Genomic DNA, 22,807 nt, shown 5'->3' with positions numbered 1-22,807 from the left:
AACACGCACTCAGCAAAAGGCAGTAGTGTTCTTACCAGGAGTACTTAGCCCAGAGGATTTTCAGTTTCATATGGTCAGTCTTACAGGTAACCAGCTCTTCAGAGAGCAGAAAGGAATTCTTTGGAAGAGCTGCACAGCTGGCACTCTTCCCAGTGCCCTGTATATTTCACAATTGTATAGAGCTGGCACCCCAGCTGGTCTGTGATGAATCACACATTTGCTTGGTGTGCCATCTGCAGCTCTATATTCGCTGAGCCATCCTGTGCAACCCTAATCTAGGGAGACAGGCACAGCCCTGCTGGTTTGAAGACAGATCAGACTATGGTCTTTTGCCAAGGCCCTGTTTGTCTAGTGGAACGTGCCTAAGATGCATCCGGGCTACCAGTGTTGTAACTACCCACACAATGAACTGACAATTCAGCAAATTTCTCAGTCAGGCTGTCCTTGGCTGAACAGGGATCACAGGGGTTCTGCCTTCCAGCCTTTCCTCCTGCAGCTCAAATAAGCAATAACAAACCCACCTTCCCTATATTTGTACAGTTAGCACTTCCTTTTCACTGTCTGGCAGGATGTTGGTACTTGGTACCTTCAACTGCTGAGCAAATTTACTGATCTCCTTTTTCAGTTGGTTAACCTGGATAGATAGAAACCATAACAACCATAAAACTCATTATGGGTTTCATTAGGAAAGAAAAAGCATTTAATTCAGTATTTCACATTCCAGCAGACAAATGCAATACTGACACTACTTCCTCATTTTACATGCTCACTTTTTCTGCAAGCTATTTTAACTGGTTTTGCAGTGCCCATTAGTACTGTACATTCCTCTACCTTGACAGATCACTGACAGTCGGAAAATCTCCAACATAAATTAAAAAAAAAAAAAAAGAAAAGGATTACAATAGCTACTATTTCTTTTATAAACTCAGAGGACAAAGACAGCAAACATTTTCACACACTAAGATGATAGCCAAATGAAGGGTTGTGCTAAACAGTGAACAAGACTTTAAATAAAAGCTTCCCATACTCTTAATTTTTCCCACTGAGAGCATGGAGTGTCCAATTTGATCACGTGATATCATCAAATTACTGAATATCAATGTTAATCAAACTAACATTTATATCAATACCAGAACCAGGCAGGATCAGGATCACAATCTTGACAGGATCCAGACAACTTTAACTTGGTTCAGATCAGATCCCACTCCATTCTAGTGATATGCCAAGTCAGTTAATAAACTGCCCCTGTATTTTCAGGATAATTTGTGTGGTAGCCGAGTTGAGAAAAGGCACTGACTTCCAGGCTATAATTTTAAGAATGTAGAACACAGCAGGCCTTTTAATGTGGATTGATTTTTTTTTCAACCTATAGACCATTTACAAATGCCAAATGCCTACTGATGCAACAGCAGTCTTTCAGAGCAACACAACGTCTTAATCCTCTAAAACTGTGGAGTTTATATTTTAAGCTTGCACTTCAAAACTTTGAAGGTATTTGTTTATCATCAGCTACTGCTGCTCTTTTACAGTGTAACCGCTGCACACCGAACTTAGCAGTGCCTCATGCTTACAACCTACCAGTTCAAGAGTCAGAAGTTTTGTAGAAACTAAAATAAGGGTCCCTTATGCGAGCCTATGAGCAGCTGTAATTTGCCCAAGCACGGGAACAGACTGGCAATTCTAGCGCCAAAAGCCCAGGTTTTAGCGCTGTCTTCTCGCATCTTAGATGTTCACCAGCATCGGGATAAAGCATCGGGGCAACACATACAGAAATTGTGCCGTGACACCATCCCGTACAATCACGGCGCTACCAGTGGGCTCGCTGCGCCACACCCTTCCTGGCCCCTGTGGGAACCCTCAGGGGCGACGCCTCCATCCCACCCTTCCCATCCGCAGCAATTTCCCCAAATCCCCCTCTCACAGTGCAAGAATTTAAAAAGCGCCAGCGCCGCCCTCAGGCTGCCCTCAGCTCCCCCCGCCCCTCGTACGCGGCGCGCCCTCACAGGCTGTCGCGGGCCGCTAGCCCCACCCCCCAGCGCCAGCCCGCCAATCCCGAAGGGCGATGTGGCTGCACCCGCTCGGGGCGGGCCCGCCCCGTCCTTCCCGCCTCCCGCCCCTGGAGCGGCCGCGCGCCCCACGCGTGGCGGCCCGCGGTTGGCGGCTCTGCGGCGGCCAATGGCGGGGCGGCACCTCAGAGCGGCCGGGCGCTTCTACGCGCGGTGTCGCCGCCGCTTTTCAGCCGCCGCTTCGGCCGATGGCGCCCGTGTCTCGCTGCAGCACCGCGGCCGCTGCCGCCGGGGGTCCCCGGGGGCGCCGCGGGTCCCTCGAAACCCGAGCACCCCGCGCCAGCGGCCCTCGTGACGGTTGTCGATTGGTGGCCGCGCCAAGCACGTGTTGGGGCGGCAGCCAATCAGCGAGCGCGGCGTGCCGTGTGGGGCGGGGCGGGCGGCGGGAGCCCAGCGTCGGGAGCGGACGGGCCGGACCAGGCCGGGAGCTGCGGCGGCATGAGGATGCGCGGGCTGTGGGTGCTGGTGCTGCTGCTGGGGCTGGCTCAGATCGCCCTCCTGGCGCAGGGCGCGGCGGCACAGGAGGAGGATGGCGACGGAGGTGAGCGCGGGCAGGGGCCGGGCCGGTAGCGCATGGTGGGTCCCGCCGCGGGAGGCGGTGGCGCGGCCCCGGCGCCGGGCGCGGGGGGGAGCCCGGGCTGGCGGGGCGCCGCTGGGGCTGGGGTGCTCCTCGCAGGCCTCTGTGCAGGGCGCTGAGCCCGCCCCGTGAAGGCGCTGAGGTCTGTGCGAGCAGCTTGTCCCGGCGCTGCTCGTCTGTCGTGCGCCGTGGGGCGGCTCTGCCTCGCCTCTCCCAGGCACGGAGTTAACAGCTCGCTAACAATTGGCCGTGTTGGCAATCAAGCCCTGGCTTTTAAATCTCCAGGGAATTTGCGATTTCTTTATTCCCACTCAAACAGGTCATATTGCGATTTCATTATCTGCAGAGGGACTCTTCATCAGGAACTTCGGTGATAAAATGAGGTATAGTGGGTGCAGATTGAAAAAGGAGAAATTTAGGTTCGATATGAGGGAGAAATGCTTTACTCTGAGGGTGGTGAGACACTGGAACAGGTTGCCCGGAGAGGTTGTGGATATCTCAATCCCGGCCACCAAGGAGTGGCCTAGTGGGAGGTGTCCCTTCCCATGGCTGGGGACTACGGGACTTGGGACTGAGATCTTTTAAGGTCCTGTCCAACCCTTAGTGTTCTATGATTCTGTGACTGAGCACTCTTTTCCTTACTCCTTTGTTCAGGGACCCTGTGCGTTCTTCGTGTTTCAAACTGATGTTTATTTTTTTTCCCCGCACAGAAGGAAGGCCTGTTGTTACCATCTTCTTGGTGTTTCTTCCTACTGTCTTTGAATTTTACTGACGTGTGTCTCCAAAATTAGCTGAAACAAAGCTGCTCAGGCTTATTGAGTATAGTGCCTGTATGTAGGAGGCAGACATTTGAAGGTGTTTCTTTTTTTGGTTTTAAGTTTCTTTCATGTGGATTTTGGTAAATTATGCATCTTTCATAATTCCTACATGAACACTGCTGTATTTTAAGTGTTAGAGGGCTTTTAGAGTGACTAGATTATGGATGATCTTCTGAGCTCATGTCCTGCAACTTTTTGCTTGCCTAACAGGCACTAAAACTTGCAGAAGTGCATTTAAATCGTTTACCCTATTTGTGTGACTAACTGTATAGTCTGTAAGATAAGGGTGAAGATATGTTCTTAATGATATAGCAGCTGCAGTAAGGAGATGGAAATACAGAATCTTCCTGTGGAGCACTTTTCTTCTGTAAACTGTAATACAATTATTGTGTCTCTTTCTCGGCTTTTAGCTAGAGTATGGTTATGGTTTCTTTGTAACATGTGACAAAGCCTAGTACTGATGTCCCCTGCCACCTTCAAAGGGTGAAGTAACACCTGTGATGTTACAGTGTTACCTGTGGCTGGCAGCAGTGGCTCAGCTTCTTGTGGGCCAGGCTCTCAACAGTATTTCCCATGCTTGCTTGTACTTCTCATTATAGGAGTTCTCGGGATCAAAGGTACACATTGATGGAAGTATCTCCTGCTGTGTGGAGCTGAACACTAATCCACTCCCCAACATGAATCGTTTTCCAGGTTCTATTGTGTGTCTTGAATTTGTATATAGATCATGAACTAGGCTTTACAAAGCCTTTGCCTCAAAAGTGCACATAGTTTGGGATTTCCATTTTTGCCCTTGGAATACAGATTTGGATGAGGTGGAATAAATTTACTTTGCAACAGGGAAGTAATCTTATGCACATTGATTGTTGGGGAGATAAAAAGTTCCGAGCAAACCCAGTTTGTTGCACTGCATGATTTGGGAAGTGAGGTTTGAGCAGGGCAGGGAGACAGATATGCTGAAAGTGAGGTTAGCCTGGATCCTGACCACTACTCCCTTAGTATCCTGATGATGGGAAAGGAGGGATCATGTAGAGGATCCACCTCAGAAAAGATTGAGGGGGGCTGATATTATTGAAAATCTTTTGAATGCCCTAGCAACACATTATGAGTCCTGAGTTCTCGGTTTCTGATAACTGAGCTCATCCAGTTAGGGAACAGTGTGCTCCTCAAAATTAAATTTTCAAGCAGAATCCCAAAGTCATTGGTATCTGGATGCAGCTTTTTTTTGTCCAGGATCTGCTTTGTTTAAGAAAATGTTACTAGGCCATATTTCTGATAAACACTGAGTGTTCAGTGAAGTTACTGTAAGAATTAATTTCACGGTAGTTGTCATCCTAATGAAGGCTTGCCAGCCAGAGTCATGTACTTCAAGTCTTAAAAAAAGTACCTTCTTGATCACATTTTTTGACTTGTGTAGTAAAGTGTTGAAATTTCTGGATTTTTTTTTTTTTCTTCTTCCCTGAGTAAAAGTGTTTTTTCTGTATTTTACCAGATGGCAGATTTTAGCCACAGCTGTCACAGCTGTTGGTTTGTCCACTGGCTTTGCAAGTCTCCTTAAGAAATAAAGACACTTCAGTTTGGGAGCAGCTGTTTTATTTTCATGAGCTGATTTATGCAAGTATTTATTAGCTACTTCTGCCACTTCATGTGTCACAGTTACACTAATTTTCTTTAAATTGTAAATTTTCAATGCAGAGGAAAGTTTATTGGTTTTAATGGGGGGAAAAAAAGTCCTGCTTGCTTCTTCCATGGTTGGGTCCCTGAATCAGGTCTTTCAGTCCCAACAGTAAAGGGATGGTAGAGGTAGCTATGATAGCCCTAGGTGTTGGTGAAGCTGGAAGCTACAGAAAGTCAGTCTGCACTCTTAAGGACCAATATCTAAGCGTGGTTAACTTTTTCTTTAATGCACGCCCTCCTCAAGCCACTAGGGAAAAGGTGGAGTTCTGCTGTTCCAGTGCTATTGTCCTGCCTCCATCTCCAGGGAGGAGAAGTGGGTGTGTGTAATGCCCATGACAATGTGTCACTGTCAGGGAAGTTTTACCTTCAAAGGCTGTACAGCCACTTGCTGTAGATACAAAATAATTTTGAAGATATAAAATTATTTCAGCGAGGGATGGTGGATCTAATGGTTACATTTTCCACTGGTGCTGGATGCAAGTTCTTGTTCTTGGTTTTCTAAAAAGTGGGTGCCACTGTAGCTGCTGTGGTCTTTGTCTCTCTTGAGTGTGGGTAGTCAGCAGGAACAAGGGTGACAACCTGGTGGATAATTTGAGGTGCAGGAGCAGAACCGGCTGGCTGGTTTTGCTCGCATTTCTTTGTGTCAGGAAAAATCGTATCTTAAGCAATTTGCCAGGAATGCAATAGCCAGGAATTCAGGCGTAGGCCAACCAGGAACAACCTGCAGTGAAACACAGCCCTCAGAGCTGCTGGGCACCCATGTAAGGCACAAGTTTTGCCTGCTGAAGCCCCCTGAAATCCAGCTGCTTCACCTGGGCAGTCCTGCAAGTATGTTACGGCTAGATTCACTCAAGAGTGAGCAAGTGCTGCAACACAGGAGGCATTGTCTGCTTGCAAATAGTGCTTTTAGCTGTTTCAAAGATCAGGTGAAACACTAGTACTTGTTAAGGAAACCTAATCCAGCTGACTACTCTTGTGTGATAAATGATCTCCTGTGATCTCTCCCCTCATCAGAAGCTTTAGTATTTTTGTGTTACATGAAGACCCCATACTGTTTCCTGAGAGCATGTAGGCTTGTTTTTGTATACTTTCTACTAAAATAAAAACAGCTATTGCAATTAAATGGCATAATTTTATCCATGGTGAGGTTGTTCGTGTTGTCTGCTGTTGGTCTGAGAAAAGTGGGTTTTGTTTTGTTTGCTTTTTCATACCTGGACAGCACACATTTATCATTTTTAGCTTTCAAGTTCCTGATGAAATCGGAGTACTTTCAGAATACTGCTGCAATAACTCCTCTCAGCTTAGTCAAAAGCCAGTTAAAGTTAAATAGAAAATAATTTTGAACAAGAAACCTTAATCCTTTTTTCTGTTCTTTAGTTTTTTTTCCCATCCTTCTCCTGGGACTCCCACTGGTCAAAAGTGACTTAAGCTTCATTGTTTTACAGTTTTAATTTGGGATGAGATATTTTCATTACTTGTTCTGTAACTGAAATTCTTTTAAAGTCCTTCCGGAAGGTCTGGTTTCCTTGAAAGATAACATGTTGTTTTTTTTTTAAAAAAAAAAGTTTAAAGGAACATATGAAAGGTCAGATATTGAAAAAAACATCTCAAATTCCAAGCTAACAATGAATGAACCAGTAGAAATGTCCTAGCTTCAGCTTTCACGTGCTGATTTTGCTTTGGTAATTTAACAAATCTGCTTTCTCTTTTAAAGGCCAGTTCTAGACCAGTGTTATTGATCTTAAATCCAAGGCCTCCCTAAAAGATCTTTGAAAGAAGAAGCTTTCACTGCTATATCTTTTATTATTATTATTAATTTTTTTTTTAATTTTTAGAAGGATACCTGGCATTTGTCAGTTACATAAGTGTGGGTTTTCATGGGACTCCTGCAATCACTTACTTGATTTTACACTCAATGCAGTGTGGTGCTGATCCAGAGAAGAGCGATAGATGCTCTTGTGAGTGGAGATTCCTCAATGAATACCAGACCTGAAACATTGCTGTGACTGAAAGCAAGAGTGACAGAGGCGGATGGAGCAGTCAGGAAAGAAGCACAGTTTTGAAGTGCTGCCTCCAAACCACCTTGACAGTAGAGAAATTGTAACATTTGGGTTTATAGCAAGTGTTGTCTGTTTATTAGACCTTCAGACAGGCAGCACATAGCTATTGTAGTGTTACAGGTCTTGTGAGTAGGGGTATGAGGGAAGCACTGGGGACAGATAACACCTACTTTTTTGGTGTAAGACTAATTTTTCGAACTTCAAATTGGTTACACTTAAAGGACAGCTGTTCTGTTGCATGATGAAGGGGTTCTGTTTGAAGTTCAGGTATCATCTGTGTGTCCTTCTTGCCCAGCAAAACTTGTCTCACTGCCCACATTTCAATGAGAGGTCCGCCAAACCTTGGTGGCAACTGTTGCATAGATTTGTGTGCTTTAATTCTTCTTGTGTCCATTTTGTTAGTTCATCCTGAAATGTGAAATATCTGTTGATACTTTACTCAAATATATATATATATACTGAATATATATATATTCATATATAATATATAATACATTCATATATTTTATATATATACACTGAAATATATATAACCAATATATAATGTTAAACTTGACACAATCTCATCTGTGTTATATTCTTACCTTTCCAGAATCTGTTATAAAAGAAGCTGATGATGATGGTGATGATGACGACGATGAAGAAGAAGATGATGAAGATGACGATGATTCTGTAGTTAAAGAAGAAAATGGTGTATTAGTCTTGAATGATGCAAACTTTGACACCTTCACTGCAGACAAGGACACTGTGCTGCTGGAGTTCTATGCACCATGGTGAGTTCATAGCAGTACCTCCTTGAGTGCAGCCTCAGAGGGTTTCTCTGCCAGGGCAAGCTCCTAAAAAGCTTGGGTTGCCACCTTAAAGATGACAAAGGAGTAACATGCCTGCAGGAGATGCCCTAGACTCTGCTATTGTCCAGAAAAAGAGATGGTTCTGGTGGTGGAGAAGAACCTTTTTTCCCTCCCTTGTACCATGCAATAATGACCCAGATATGGGTCATACTGAGGGATCCCATGCCATGGGGAGCACAAGCCTGATTCTATCCTTTTACAGTTTTATGCCTGTCAGAGAACAGAAATGGTCCCAGTGAGGCCCAGAAAAGTCATACAGTGTGGTCTTGCAGCCTGCTATCATCCTGTGCCAGTGCTGGACCACTGAGAACGTGTGTACTTGCTCATCTAGATGGTGTAATGAAGGCTTCCCTAGCAGGGGAATTGCCAGAAGGTTTTCCTTTCCAAATTCACATTTCTATCCTTGCCAGAAGCGTTTGGTGTGATTAGGGACGTAGCTTGTTTGTATTATCAATTTAACCAGTGCCTCATACATCTACCTAATGATGGCAGTTCTGCTGGCATCCCAGGGTATACAGCACCACTGGTCTGCTCCAGGGAGCTACAATGGACTTACCTGCATATAACCAAGACAAAGGATTTAGGCCAGGATGTGTCTTCTCTTGGATTCTTCCAGATTAGGGGTAGTAGTGGGGGAAAACAAGAGTAGAAGATATTTTCAGTAGAGTTGCTGAATTAGTGTTGCAGCCAGAACCTCTTTTCCTTTGTGGTTCAGTGATACAAAAATGGCTTACTCATTGGTCCTTCTCCAGCCTTTGAATAGACGGGGAATATGATCTTGCTTGAGGTAGAGTTGCATTTTAACTTGTGCCATTCTTGTCACAGGGAATCTCATCCCTGCTTGGCTGTAGGCACTAATTCTGCAGCTGTAGTTTGTCTACATGGAAACTAAACGTGAAGTTTAATTTATCTAAGCAGAAGGATGTGTGTCATCATAGGCTAAACACCTCTCCTATTTTTCTACTCCCCCTCCTACCAGCTGAGAGGCTGAGGAGCACGGGCTGCCACACACTTCTTTCTGTTTTCCTACATTTTCCTGGTTTCATCTTTAGTTTGTCAGGCTATATTTAGCATTTCTTATGCTAGTATCCTTTGTTATGCCTGCTTTTGCAGCAGGAGCCTCTGTTCTTCCTGGAGAGTTATGGTGTGGCCAGAGAGGGAGCAGATGTTGTGTTACCATGGTGGGTGGGAGATTTCATTAGGCCAGCTTAACTGCTGGTTTATTTTCTCTTTAGTTCTATTTAGGGTGCTAGGGAAAGAAGATGAACCTAAGGGAGAAGCTGAAGTTGAATTGAGACCGTATTTGTGGGGGAAGGAAGGAAGGAAGGAAGTAGGAGTAAGGAGCAATAAACCTTGTAATACAAAGTTTACAACTTTGTTGTAAAAGCAGTTGTTGAATTTTTTTACATTGCTTTTATATGGTAATACATTCCACAATGAATGAAAATTAAGGGAAAAAAATGTTTTTGATATGAACAGTACATTAGCTACAGTTGCTCTCTACCTCTCCGTGATGCAAACATGTAGCAGGACAAACATGAGCACCTCTGTACCTACTTGTGTCTTCTCTGACAGGTGTGGGCACTGCAAGCAGTTTGCTCCTGAGTATGAAAAGATAGCCAAAACTCTGAAGGAAAATGACCCTCCTATTCCTGTAGCCAAAATAGATGCTACTGCAGCCACTTCACTGTCAAGTCGTTTCGATGTCAGTGGCTACCCAACCATCAAAATCCTGAAAAAAGGCCAAGCTGTTGACTATGATGGGTCTCGGACGGAAGATGGTAAGCACCAGTCCTTTGCAGTTCTCTGTAAGAAAGCAAGGTAGCATATGGCCTTGTTTCTTAATTTGTGGCCGTTTTGAAGGACTCTGATCTCAACTTATTATTAAGCCAAGTAATATTATGAATATATAATATATATTATGAATGCTGAAATGTCCCCTGTTTTCTCAATGGGCTGCGTGCTAGAGGACAATTTTACAGGTAGTGGGTAGTGCTGTTACTGACAGAAGGTTTCTAGAAATATGACTTGACTAGAAGAGGAGGCAGTCTCATTTTTGAAAGGATCAAAAATTCTGAAGGATCAGACAATAAACATTTCGTCTGTATATTGACTGTGTAGAAACCCACTTTTGCTTAATAAATATGCTCATCTCCAGCTAGATGGGGAAAAACTACCTTTCCTGGCTGTTTTGAGATGGAATTCAGTGCTGTAAAATACAGATCTGTGCCCTGCTCTATGGGGTGAAGAGAAGACCTTCTTGGCAATGCCAACAAGGAAATAAGGCATAAAGAAGCTTGATTAAGAAAGTGTTCTCATGTAAGCTTGATGTGTAAGCATTGGTCCTACACCGTGCTTGCCACTCTGATTTCAAATTCTTGCATTTGACATGCTACTGGTATGATAAAATGCATGCTTGCTAATTGGGTTATTGAACTGTATTTCAGCTATTGTGGCCAAAGTCAAGGAGGTTTCTGACCCCAACTGGACTCCTCCACCCGAAGCTACTCTGGTATTGACCCAGGATAATTTTGACGAAGTTGTGAATGATGCTGACATAATCCTGGTGGAGTTCTATGCTCCATGGTAAGCAAGAAGGCAGTCACCTGTGTTGTTATGCCTCTTTACACACCTTTGCCTCATGCAGGTGTGTGTAGCTGTGGTGTACCTCAGTTCTAATCTGCATCTAGGAACACACTGCAAATCACTTGCAGACTAGACTGGATCTATGTCTCAGCAAGGGGTGGTGTCCAAATCTTCACTGGAGATTCACAATATTTACTAATTTGGGAACACAGTTAGATACTGAAAACCAAAGAGAATTGGTCCTTAGTTTAAAAATGGCCTCTAAAAATGAAGCCTGCCTATAGTGGTGTGAGGCCAGGCACAGGGGCCAGCTTCAGGTTGCAGAGACACGTCTTCCTAGGCTGAAGTGTCCTCTGTGGGTTCAATGATCCCATTTCTGCATTCTGGAATACTTAACTCTTCCACTTCAGAGGTAGAAGGTACCTGGCAGGCTTAATAGCTTGTAAAAAGTGCCCTCTGCTCTCCCTCCCTAGGTGTGGACACTGCAAGAGGCTTGCTCCAGAGTATGAGAAGGCTGCCAAGGAGCTCAGCAAGCGCACGCCTCCCATTCCCCTGGCTAAAGTCGATGCCACGGCTGAAACTGAGCTTGCCAAGAAGTTTGATGTTACTGGCTACCCAACTCTCAAAATCTTCCGCAAGGGCAAGCCTTATGACTACAGTGGTCCACGGGAAAAATACGGTACTGCAACTTAAGCTTTTTCTTGTTTTCTGAGGGCATCTTTTGGTGGTAGCATCAGCTCTTTTCAATATCAAGTAAGTTAAATACACATGGTGAAGCTGTGGCAGTATGAGTAAATGGGCAGTTTTTAATTGTACTGGAATGCACCTTGAGGACTGGCAAAATACTCACTATTAAGTTTTAATAAGAGGGAGGACTTAAGACTATTCAGGTAGCACTTTGGCTCATAACAGGTTCAGGAGACAGTGAAGGGTCTGGAAATTCAGAAAGGAGCATTGCTCACAAGATCAACTGATATCTATGGATTGTGTGCTTGGCCACCTCTTCTGAAACCAACCTGAAAGGGAATGTTCAGAACTGCAGCTTTAAAAACTTGGACTGAGGTCTTGCTGATTTGGTCTTTAGGTTGTTGTGGGAGGGCTGCACAGGAGGAAAGGTGTCCATGGGAAATGTGATATTATACAATGTTGTAGATGGAATTCCTAAATCTTGCAGTTCAATAAATGTTCTAAGCAACTTTTTGCGGGCGGGTTTGTCTCACAGGTATTGTCGACTACATGATTGAACAGGCTGGTCCTCCATCCAAACAGATTCAGGCTACCAAGCAGGTACAAGAATTTCTGAGGGATGGGGATGATGTCATCATCATTGGTATTTTTAGTGGAGAGAATGATAAAGCCTATCAGCTCTATCAGGAAGCAGGTAAAGAATGTTTTCAAATATTAATGAAATACATGTTTTGTTTGGATTCTGCCTGGGACTTTGGGCATAGAGAGATCATTTATTTCTTTTTCTAGTTGAGTAGGGAAGTTTGGAGAGAAGAAGTAGGAGGAAGGGTGATCTTGTACTCAGAAAGTAAGTTCACACCAGATTTTGAGGCTGTAACTAAAGTGTCAGCCAGTCACAGAATATACCTCTGCTTGGTAATTGTGTCCCTAAAAACACATGCACCAGAGAGGAGGGAAAATTCCATCCTGATGAACAAACCACAATTTCTTGGCTTAAAGTCTAGATGTGTTTGCTGTCTCTTACTCTAGTTTCATAACTGGTAGTCCACAGTCAGTCTTCACCAAACTCATTTGGGATGAGAGGCCCAGAGAAACAATCATCATCCACTTCTGTGTCAGTTTAGTTAGACTGTTCCTGGCAACCTGTCTATGTCTAATTCTGGAGCTGCTGTCATAGTTGGATTAGGATTATTAGGTGATTTGTTTGCCTCAGCATGGCAAGATACAGAACTGTTTCTCAGGCTGCCCCAAAGCAAGTAGTTTGGCTAGCTGACCTGTTTGGGGGCAAGCCAAGAGGTAGGAGATTGATAAAAGAATAACTGTTTTGCTGTATATGTTTTGGGAGTTTGAGTGTGTAGAACAACTCTTCAAGTGGATGGGTTGTTGAACAGCATTTAAATAGTGATACTGGAATTGTATGTATATTCACATGCTATTCACCCCTGGATGGGAACTGTTGTCTAAGACTGGATTGTTCTGCATCACCTTGAGAACAGGAAGAGAGTTTCCTTGCAGTTGTAATATCAAGATTTGTTACAGGCTGTCAGTTCATTTCTAATGACTTTTCCTTTTCCCATACCTTAATTTTTCAGCTAATGGTTTGAGAGAAGACTATAAATTCCATCACACCTTCAGCAACGAGATTGCAAAACTATTGAAAGCATCTCCAGGAAAACTGGTTGTCATGCAGCCAGAAAAATTTCAGTCAAAGCATGAGCCCAAGATGCATGTTCTGAATCTTAAAGTGAGTAGATGGTCCAGAGCTAAAAGGTTTCTTTGTGGGATTGAAGTTTCTCTAATTATGATCAGATGGCATCTTCCTGTTGGAAGTACTGCCTCTAGATATTTGAGTCAACCTGTTTGTCCTCTGAAACTATATTGCTTTGTACAATATGAAATTAGTCCAGATGTTATGTTTTCAAATAATAATTTAACATTACAATATTCAGTGCTCAAAAATTTGAAGAATGTGGTGACAGCCTTGTTTTTATGATGTGCCCTTCCCTCTTTTGTATTCACGTGTGTACCAATGTTGGTTTTTTAGTAGTGTGTAGCAGAAATGCCACTTAAATCCATTTGCTTGAATTTTTTTCATGACTTCTTTACAGGACTCCACAGATGGATCTGAGATTAAAGAGCACGTGCTAAAACATGCTTTGCCTCTTGTTGGTCATCGCAAGCCTTCTAACGATGCCAAGAGATACTCCAAGCGTCCTCTAGTGGTTGTCTACTATTCTGTGGACTTCAGTTTCGACTACCGTGTTGGTAGGTTTGCTACAATTACCCTTCCTCCACTTTGAGAGGAAGCAGGCACTAAATAACTAGAAATTACCAATTCTGTCCTGTTCCGGTTTTTCAGCTACCCAGTACTGGAGAAGCAAAGTCCTGGAAGTGGCTAAAGACTTCCCTGAATACGTGTTTGCTGTTTCTGATGAGGAAGATTATTCTTCCGAAATAAAAGACTTGGGCCTGCTTGAGAGTGGAGAGGATGTCAATGCTGCCATTCTGGATGAAGGTGGCAAGAAATATGCCATGGAGCCAGAAGAGTTTGACTCTGATGTACTCAGACAGTTTGTGCTGGCATTCAAAAAAGGTACAGTTTCTAAAATAGAGGTTTGTTAAGCCATATTGTTTACTCTTCCAAGGGTTCTTTCCTGGGGCAATGGCTCCAGTAGGCAGAGTCTGTTTTACAAGCCTAAAATGTTCCTGTGGCTTTAAAGAGTGAGCTGGTCATTCATATTTGGGGACTACTATATTAAATCATGGTTTAGTACTTTGTGGATGGACAGCCATAAAAGGAGGAGAAGGGTTCTAGGAAATTGCAAAACAAACTGTTGCCCATATTTCATGAGGTTATTGGGCCAAAAGGTCACCAGTTAACTAGCCTGTGTTTCATGCTGAGGCAAGTTCATTTACTGGTGCAGTGATATTTCCCTGGCAGGAGGATGTACTTCTGCCCTTTCTTAGGGGAGATTGTAAAGGCTGCTCTTACCACATTCTAACAGTGTTGTGTGTTTTGTTTCCTTCTAGGAAAACTGAAGCCAATTGTGAAGTCCCAGCCAGTGCCAAAAAATAACAAAGGGCCCGTGAAAGTGGTAGTGGGTAAAACTTTTGATACCATAGTGATGGATCCAAAGAATGATGTTCTCATAGAGTTCTATGCCCCATGGTGTGGACACTGCAAGAAACTAGAACCAGTGTATAATGAGCTAGGTAAAAAATACAAGAATGAGAAAAATCTGATTATAGCCAAGATGGATGCTACTGCCAATGACGTGACGAATGACCACTACAAAGTGGAGGGATTCCCCACCATCTACTTTGCTCCGAAGGACAAGAAGAACAACCCTATTAAATTTGAAGGCGGGGACAGAGATTTAGAGCATTTGAGCAAATTTATAGAGGAGCATGCAACAAAACTCTCCAGAACAAAAGAAGAGCTTTAGATAAGATGAGGGTGGAGAACAAAAATTGTTTGTACAATGTAGTTAAAATCAAGTTACTGACAAAACTTTGTGAGAGAAGAATTAAGCAGTTTTGAGCAGAGATTCTTGAGCAGTAAAGCAATTGCAGTATCTTTTTTTTTTTTTTTTTATATGGCAGATGAGTTTTTTTCTGGACACTGAACTTAATACTCTAATATGAATGTCTTACGTTAGTTACGGTTTTGATCTTTGGAGAAAAATACATCCTTTATTTTTTGTGACTATCTTGAGCTTTATTCTTTGACTCCAATGCAGCTGTTTTTAAGTTAAAAGATACTACCAAAAAGAGAGAAGCAGATCCCTCAGACAAATGGATTTCTCTTATTTGTTGTTATGGTTACTGGGGGGAGCAGTCTTTTCAGCTAATCTTTTCTGTTATGTTTCTGTGTACCTATTCATGTGATTCTATCTGTGTATTTATAGCTGAGGATAAGAATGGAGGTTTTCTAAAGTGTGGATGAACTATTTGGTCCTACTGAGATAAGACACAGGGACTTGCTAACTAAATATGCTGTAGACCTGTTTTAGCTTTGTGCCTCTCTGTAGAGGGGGTGATACTAAAATAGCAAGTTTTTCTAAAGTACCTCTCTTTACCAGTCCTTACTGACCCATTTACATCTTAGTCTTCCTAAATATGTTTTGGAGTAACTGGAGTATGGCAGAAAAAGAGCATCTAGTGGGTGGTAATGCTGGGATCCTGGTGTCAGATCTGTGTGTTACTGTCTCATTTCCTTTTGCAGAGAAGAAAGTTTGCTAGTGATTCTTCTTTGGGTAAGCAGACTTGAGACCTTCTAATGGTCTTTATTCCTCTACCAGGTATTGCAGGCACAAAGAATAATCACACCCTCTCTGTGTTCCCCTTAGGAATATATGCATTTAAAAGTAGGTTTTTATCTTGTATGGCCCAGTTTAGATATGTCCATAAATTTATGGGCCATGTTGAGGTTGCAGACTTAGGTGCTATAGAAGCACTGTCTGCCTCCTCTAAGAGCTGTGATGCTGTGGTGTGTGGGACTTGAGTGTCCCTGAGGCAGTTTTGATTCACATCTCATTTTACAGGTAGTTTTTCCCTTACTGTTTTCTGTCTTGCAAAATATCACCAGTCTTCCCTCAGTAATTGCTTGTTGCATTAGTTTTTAGATTTTGGAGGGTATGCAAATCTAAAACCATTACCATTTTTTTTTTTTTTCTGGGGAGCATTCTTCTGTGTAGCAAGGATAAACCCACGTCCAGGAGGTGGCTGTTCAGGTAGAGTCTGAGGACCCAAAAGGGACTGCAAGGGGCTTTCCTACTGCACCTGACATCCCTATTGAAGGGATGTTCTTCCCTTCTGCCTTAACAGGGGATTGTCCCCCACTGTTAACAACCCACACAGCAAAGCATAACTATGAAATTATTTTTGCAGAGGTGTATGGGACTGCATGAAGGCTTTCCCCTAAGTAATGGTTTAGCCAAAGATAGTGAACAAAGCTCATCAGCAGATTATGAGTGAGAGGAACAGTATCAAATCTGGGAGTGCTGGGGTGGGCCTGAATGCTGTTCAGCTCCTGTTGTTTATCAGCAAAAGCTGGGAAATGCTAAGCATTAGCATTTGTGTTAAATAAGCATATTAACATTAACAGTAATGCTTATTAAGCATAAGAAAAAGTGTTAAAGTAGTGTCATCATTTATCTCAGGCCCTACCATTGTCCATTTCCTCCTTTCGGATTAGAGGTTTGGTTTTTTTTCCTATTGTCCTTAAGTGGACAGATGCCTGTTAAGCTTAGGCGGTATTTCATCTACAAGGCTCTTACCAAGTAAAGTGCATTATCTTCCCATCTACTGCCATTTCAGTTTGAAGCTCTTCTGTAGAGCTTTCAAAAGCTATAATCTATTCTAAATGTGTTGTGCAGGCAACAGGAGCGAGATCAGACTTTGCTGAGCACCAGAGGTGATTTTTTTCAGCTTTAGAGAATATACATACAAGCCAAGTAACAAGTTCTGTCCTATCTGTCAGTGTTAACAATTCAGTTCTTCAAAGAAGTAGGCACAGGCTTTTTTAATCAGTTCTTAAAACATAGTTCAGGTTCTATGCCAAAGCAAATACCTCACATAATGCTATGGGGAACTAAATTGCTCGTTGTTAGTTGGTTGCAGACTTAAAGGGTTTTATTCCAAAACAGCTGCTGTCTAACAGGGGGATATGGATAAGTACGGCACATGTAGAAGGGAGGGTGAAGAGTCCCTTATTGGTGGTGATGGACTACAGTCAGGACTGAAGCACCGTTCTCCTTGGGACAGTAAGGGTTAAAGTTGAGCAGGAGCATTTCTCACCTCTCTTCTGACAGGTGCTAAATTATTAACGTTGTCATTGCCAATGCTGTACTGTTTCTATATACTGCTTCCTCTCCGTAGGAACCAACACCTCTGGGTTGAAACCTCTACAGCCTCCAGGGAGACCCTGTGGCAATAAAAGACACAAGGCCCAGGGGAGTGTCCTAGGTGAGCTTGCTCAGTGCTCCTGCAATCTCTCTCTTCCATGCCTTCACGCGTGGAGGCAGCCTGGTACATAAACAGTTACTTCAGTACTCTGCTGAAACACCTGACTCTTGTTTAGGAGTAGTGCTTAAGTCAGAGCTGAATAAGGAATAGGAATACAGTAACTGTAGTACTGCTTATAGTTACTTCAGAACAGTGAGCTGCAAGAGCAGGCAGTGTTACCCCAAGTAGGTTACGTGTTTAGGTTGTGAGCAGTAGAGGGAATGAGGATTTGTTCCATCCTTACACTGGTGTTGCCTGACCACATTTCCTGTGAGTCCTTGGCTGTGCCACTCACCTTGTCAGCTGCATGTCATAATAAATGCATTTATAACTTCCCAGCAAGATGAGGATACTGTTGTCTCTAAGCTTTGGGCAGAGTCATAGTGGAAAGCTAATTGCTTTGCTTAGTTCAAGTATCCTATTCTGTGCTGTGTGCACTATCAACATCGCATGAACCCTCTGTGAAACTCACCGAGGTGGATACATCAGGAGGTCTGTTATCTCTGTACAGAAAGTGATACTAATGTGATTGATGCATTCTAAGGAGAACAGGTCATATATTCTTTTGGAATTTGTTCAATGCATTATGCATGCCTGCTTTTTACTTCCTGAGGTGTTAGGATGCTTTCCTAAACATCCTAAGTTCTTTTATTAAAGAGTTACCTGAATGCTGCTGGTTAGCTTTGGTATTCCCGTCTTACAGAAGGAAAAAAAAATGCACAGTACAAGAGAATAAGGGAGCTCCCCTCACTTGCTCTTAGCCAGAGCTGCATGAGCATATGGCATAATTTCTGATTATGGTTCCAGGTGGAAGAGATCCTGCAGTTTATGCCTCAGCACAGGACTGATTTGTGTAATAATGAAAGTCCATGGAGCCTGGCCTGGTGCATCTCCCACACATGAATCCTCTCGAAAACAAACTTATTTCTGTAAACTGTAGTACATCTTAAAGTAGTAAGACTTGTGACTTCTTCAGGGTCAGCTCCTTTCTCTGAAGGGTTAGGAACTAAGGTACTGATACAGCTGATACTTCTTCAGGAATGAGTTTATACTGTCTCTGTGACAATAAATACTGGCCTGGGATCTTGATACTGCATTAAGTGATAGGTTTGGGGTTTTTGTACTGAAGAGATTTGTTAGCAGTAGAGAGTTTGCAATCAAGGTTGTTACCTGGTTCCTACTCTCAGCAATTTTGTATAGCCAAACTGCTAATTATGGTAGTGCCTGGATGTGGCCTAGGATTTGGCTGGTGGCAAGCAAGAAAGGCACTGCAGAGCTGGGGCCACAAAGTTTTATCTGCGTTCTTGTACGTGAGGGTATGTGCTGAGAAAACAGGCTTCTGGAAAGTAGAACATGAATAGATGATACAGGTTAAAGGCTCCTCAGGAAGTATCATTTACTGTAGTGATCAGACTCCTGTCCTTTTTTTGCAACTGCAAACTGTTCATGCTCCAAAAGGCCTGTTACTGACAGGTCTTTTACCTTTACTGGCTAGAAGTCTGAGTGTTGCAGTCTGTATGCTCAGCCCTTGATGTGGGCAGCAAGTTAAGCCCTCTGCAAACTGTGTAATTTGCTTAGTCAAACTGGTATAGAACCTTGTATTTGTTACGCAATTTGGCTTTGGTTTGCTGTGTGTGCTTGAGTTGCAGAACTCCCTTTGTCAATGCAGATCAGGGATCTATGAGCAGCCCTAGAAAAATTGAATGTGGTAGCATCTTGGATCAGTTGCCAGGCATTTCTAAGACTTCAGCACAGTTTGAAGTGTCACAGGAATTACTGCACGTCTCTGCAGTGCATTTGCCAGGGGAGGGCTCTCAGTTGCTGACTACAAAGGGCTCCCCTTCTTTTCCTGCCTGGACCCATGGTAGGTTGTGTGAAGCCATGCAACCATGGGCAGAAGAAATGTTCTTCCACCATGCACAGCTTGTCTTCATATCTGCCCAGAATCCCACTCACAAGTCAATGTTTTGTTCATCCTTGGAAGTTGCTCTGCACTTGAAGCCAGTTCCTTTAGACAGAGCTCTGCCTGCTCTCATGCCACAGACTGATGTTGTGTTAATGCTGGTGCTGGATTTTCTGTGTCAGGAGCAGCTGGTTTTATGTTTTAAGCCATTGTGCTGTAATTTGTCTGAACAAGATCTATATGTACCATGAAAACTAAATTAGCATGTCTTTGTAAAGGCTAGATGAGGCTGCTTGGGTCTGGAAGGACATGACCACTCTCCAGTTTCATTTTTGCATCCAGAGAGAAAGGAATCTGCTCTGTGAACTGCTCCAAATCCTTTCATTAGAAAGGTGGAAGTTTCAGTTTCAGAAATGATGTTCACATCTCAAGCTGTGTGTGACTTGGTTAACAGAAACATAAAGGAGATAAGCTATATTTAATCCAACCATGCAAATAAAACCCTTATCACAATCAGTAACCCAATCCTCTGAGGGATTTCTGCAGGCTGGGGTTTTGAACAGCCAGTTGTTTCTTCATAGTGAAAGCTGACACTTGACAGCCTGGCCTGCATTAATGCCCTTCTCCTTGCCTTTGTCTAAGTTATAGTGGCCTTCTTGAAATCTAGTATGTTTTGCCTTACAATACGAGAGATTTGTTCTGCAATACAGCCTGGTAAAATACTGCTCAGAATGATAAAAGCAAAGTAAAAGAAAAATACAGCAGAAGGTGATCTCAGGGGAGGACAAAAGGTAAATTATAAATTTCCCTTAAGTTAGAGAAATCAAGGCTAGACAGGGCCATTTACTCAGCTAATCTCGTTGGTTTACATATCGGACCACAAGGTCTCAGCTGTTTGCTTTCCATATTCAGCCCAATAACTTGCATTTAACCTATGGGCCTGTTCCAAATAAAGTATGCAATACAAACAAAAGTCCACAGCTCTGCTGAGTGCTCCTGCTGCACTAGCACTGAACCGCATAATGCATTCAGGAAATGGGACATGCCACTAGAAATTGGTACTACTGCTTTGAGTAAGGAAGGCAGCTTTGGGTTCACTTGTCATGGGAAATATTTCGTATGTAACTTTTGCTGGTGCCTTTGGACAGTGGGCTTCAGTGATGTGTTTTCATGTGGGGGTTGGCTTTTCTTTTGTGATTTTGAGTTGGTTTTCATCTTTTTCAGTCTTATGGTAACTACTAAAAGATAGCAAGTAAAATTCCACTAGTTGAATTAAGCTGTAGCTTTTCCCAGACAGCAGATTTTCACAGAGGGGATAGTGACAAGAGGGCTGAGCTTCATTCAAGCTCCTTTTCCTGAGCCTGCAGGAGCAGTAATAGATCACCTGACTTCAGCAGGTGCAAAACAAGAGAGCTGTTTACTGGTGTACTAATGAGTCCATGGAAATGTAAGTGGCCTTACTATAATCTGCCTGCCTCTTCATTTTTCTCAGAGATCACCCTTAATGTTCAATTTGGACAAAAAAGCCAATCTTTAAATAGAAAAATCACATTTTAAATAAAAAAAAAGGGGTCACAGTGGGCTTTGGTTTTTTCATTCTTTCACTTCCAAAGTGCACCATGAGTGTTAATGATCTCCTTGAAGCATGTTGTTTGCCATGGCTACACAGCAGTGGGTATAAGGCTAGTGCTTGCTCATCCAGGAGAATGTCCAAAGGAACTGGTAAGGATCAAAAAGTCCTTTTATCACAGTGCTGTGGTAACAGCTTCAGTGGTAGGATAAAATCAGCGTTTGTTTGGAGTTATTTTTCTAACAGTGCAGCTGGTTTTGCTGAGAATTACAGGAATGGTCAAAGTTCATTGTCACAAGACATCCAGTACTTGAACACTTCAGCCTGAAGAGGAACTGTGGATACATAAGGAGCAATTCATCCTCTTGTGCATGAAGCACTGCACTTTGAAAGGCCAGACCTAAGTCACTGGTGGGAAACATACTGCTTGGAATGGAAAGAGGAAATTAGGACAATGTAAAGATTCCTACACATGTAAATTAATCACAGGCAGTACCAGGCAATACAGCCAATTCTGTGTATTTGCCACTAGCAAATACAGATCAATAACTATATGAGAGCAAAAAAACCATGAGAAAACATTTAGCCTGAGACATGCATCAGCTCAGATATAAAATAAGAACTGTACAAAAATGTTCTACTGAGAATTGTAGATCTTGGGATACTGTTTGGAGGGGAAAAAAATAACATTGCCTCAAAACTCTTTTGGTTTGAAACATTCTTTGCTTTCATCTGGTGACTGGCTGAAATCAATAACCAATTTAGAACATGCACTTTAATAGTGATAAAATAACGAATGAACTTTTTCTGACTCAACAGAGTCTAACAGCAAAATTTAGTTTCTTCAGACACTTTGACTTCAGAGAATATCAAATGCATTCATAAGTATCTTGCTGCACTTGTTTGTTTGCCACAAGAAAGGAGTGGTTATGTGGTTCTCTGCTGTCTATGACATTTCCTTTTTCCAAGGTGAGTTTTTCTTCCTTCTACTAAATTGAGTCCAGTGTTAATATTTCAGAATAAGCAAGATCCATCCAACACTGTGGATGCAACAATGTTTTCCTCATCCCAAGCCATGATTTATCCATTCTAGTAAAAGATTCAGTATCAAAAATTTAGGTGCCTGGCACCTGCACTGGAATGTAAAGCCTGAAGCTTGATATCTGGGATGCACCTACAGGGTAGAAGTCTGCCTGCAGGGAGAGAATCAGACAAGATCCAAAACAAACAGGGCGGTGAGTAAAGCCCAATGAAACTCCAGCCAGCAGAAAAGGGCCTTTTTCAGAAAGCCATCCCTTTTTCAGACTTAAACACAGTGAGGACCATCTTGAGGTCACAGAACTGTGCTTGCAGTCTGTTGTGATTGTCAGCATAAAACTCCCTCTTGGAAAGCAGGTGCCTGACATGCCCCATCAAAGAATTTAACTTTGAGCGGCGGGTGTGACCCTCCATGCTTTTACAACAGTGGTTAGACCTTCTACCCAAGGCTAAGGTGATGCCTCTCTTTTCCTAAAAATCCTCAGATGTGCATCTTTTCAGACAATGCTTTAGCTCTCTAGCCATCAGAGACAGCTAGGCTGTCCCTTCTGCCACCTCTGTTCTGCTTCACCTCTCTGAGCAGGTGTAGTTCTGAAGATGAGGTTCCTACGCTACTTCTCAAAAATACTTGGAAACACTTTCGATTGTGCTAAGTGGTATGTATTTATAAATGCATGTAGCCAGTTCTGTATCTATGGAACACCTCTGTTCAGAGCACCCTGCTGTCCCGGCATGCCACCAGGTTAATCTAAATTAGCCAGGTTATCTTTGCAGCTTTGGAGGCTGCAGGCAGCGCCTGGCGAGCTGAACCAGGAAGAATTTGGCTGGAAGTGTGGATATTGCAATAGCATGCACTATTACACATATTTATAAGACAGTTTGTTCGGGGTTTTTTTAGAGGGGGGTGGTTTTTGTTTGCGTGTGCTTTTCCTTGCACTAAAACTGAGAGCCTGGTGATGGCGATGAAC

The 22,807-nt window shown here is 43.0% G+C and overlaps 1 protein-coding gene across 1 annotated transcript; it reads left to right on the top strand.

Moving 5' to 3' along the window:
• The first annotated feature begins 2,435 nt into the window (after window positions 1-2,435).
• On the top strand, window positions 2,436-20,811 carry PDIA4 (protein disulfide isomerase family A member 4). Its single transcript, XM_005519082.3, has 10 exons — window positions 2,436-2,607; window positions 7,791-7,971; window positions 9,625-9,830; window positions 10,497-10,635; window positions 11,109-11,314; window positions 11,858-12,016; window positions 12,915-13,066; window positions 13,431-13,587; window positions 13,682-13,915; window positions 14,353-20,811. Exons 1-10 carry the CDS (start codon window positions 2,505-2,507, stop codon window positions 14,766-14,768), a joined length of 1,953 nt encoding a protein of 650 aa, XP_005519139.1. The 5' UTR covers window positions 2,436-2,504; the 3' UTR covers window positions 14,769-20,811.
• The last annotated feature ends 1,996 nt before the right edge of the window (window positions 20,812-22,807 follow it).

This window comes from Pseudopodoces humilis, chromosome 1 (genome assembly GCF_049639895.1).
Source record: "Pseudopodoces humilis isolate 2021_Gansu_Grassland_sample_001 chromosome 1, ASM4963989v1, whole genome shotgun sequence".
Taxonomy (NCBI): Eukaryota; Metazoa; Chordata; class Aves; order Passeriformes; family Paridae; genus Pseudopodoces; species Pseudopodoces humilis.
This window is presented reverse-complemented; position numbering and strand designations above follow the sequence as displayed.

What these genes read in the sequence shown, in the direction of transcription:
- PDIA4 (XM_005519082.3), top strand. Translation starts at nt 2,505, where the DNA reads ATGAGGATGCGCGGGCTGTGGGTGCTGGTGCTGCTGCTGGGGCTGGCT. An exon ending in TGGGTCTCGGACGGAAGATG is followed by an intron (nt 9,831 to 10,496) that starts GTAAGCACCAGT and finishes ACTGTATTTCAG; the next exon opens with CTATTGTGGCCAAAGTCAAG. An exon ending in TGGTCCACGGGAAAAATACG is followed by an intron (nt 11,315 to 11,857) that starts GTACTGCAACTT and finishes TTTGTCTCACAG; the next exon opens with GTATTGTCGACTACATGATT.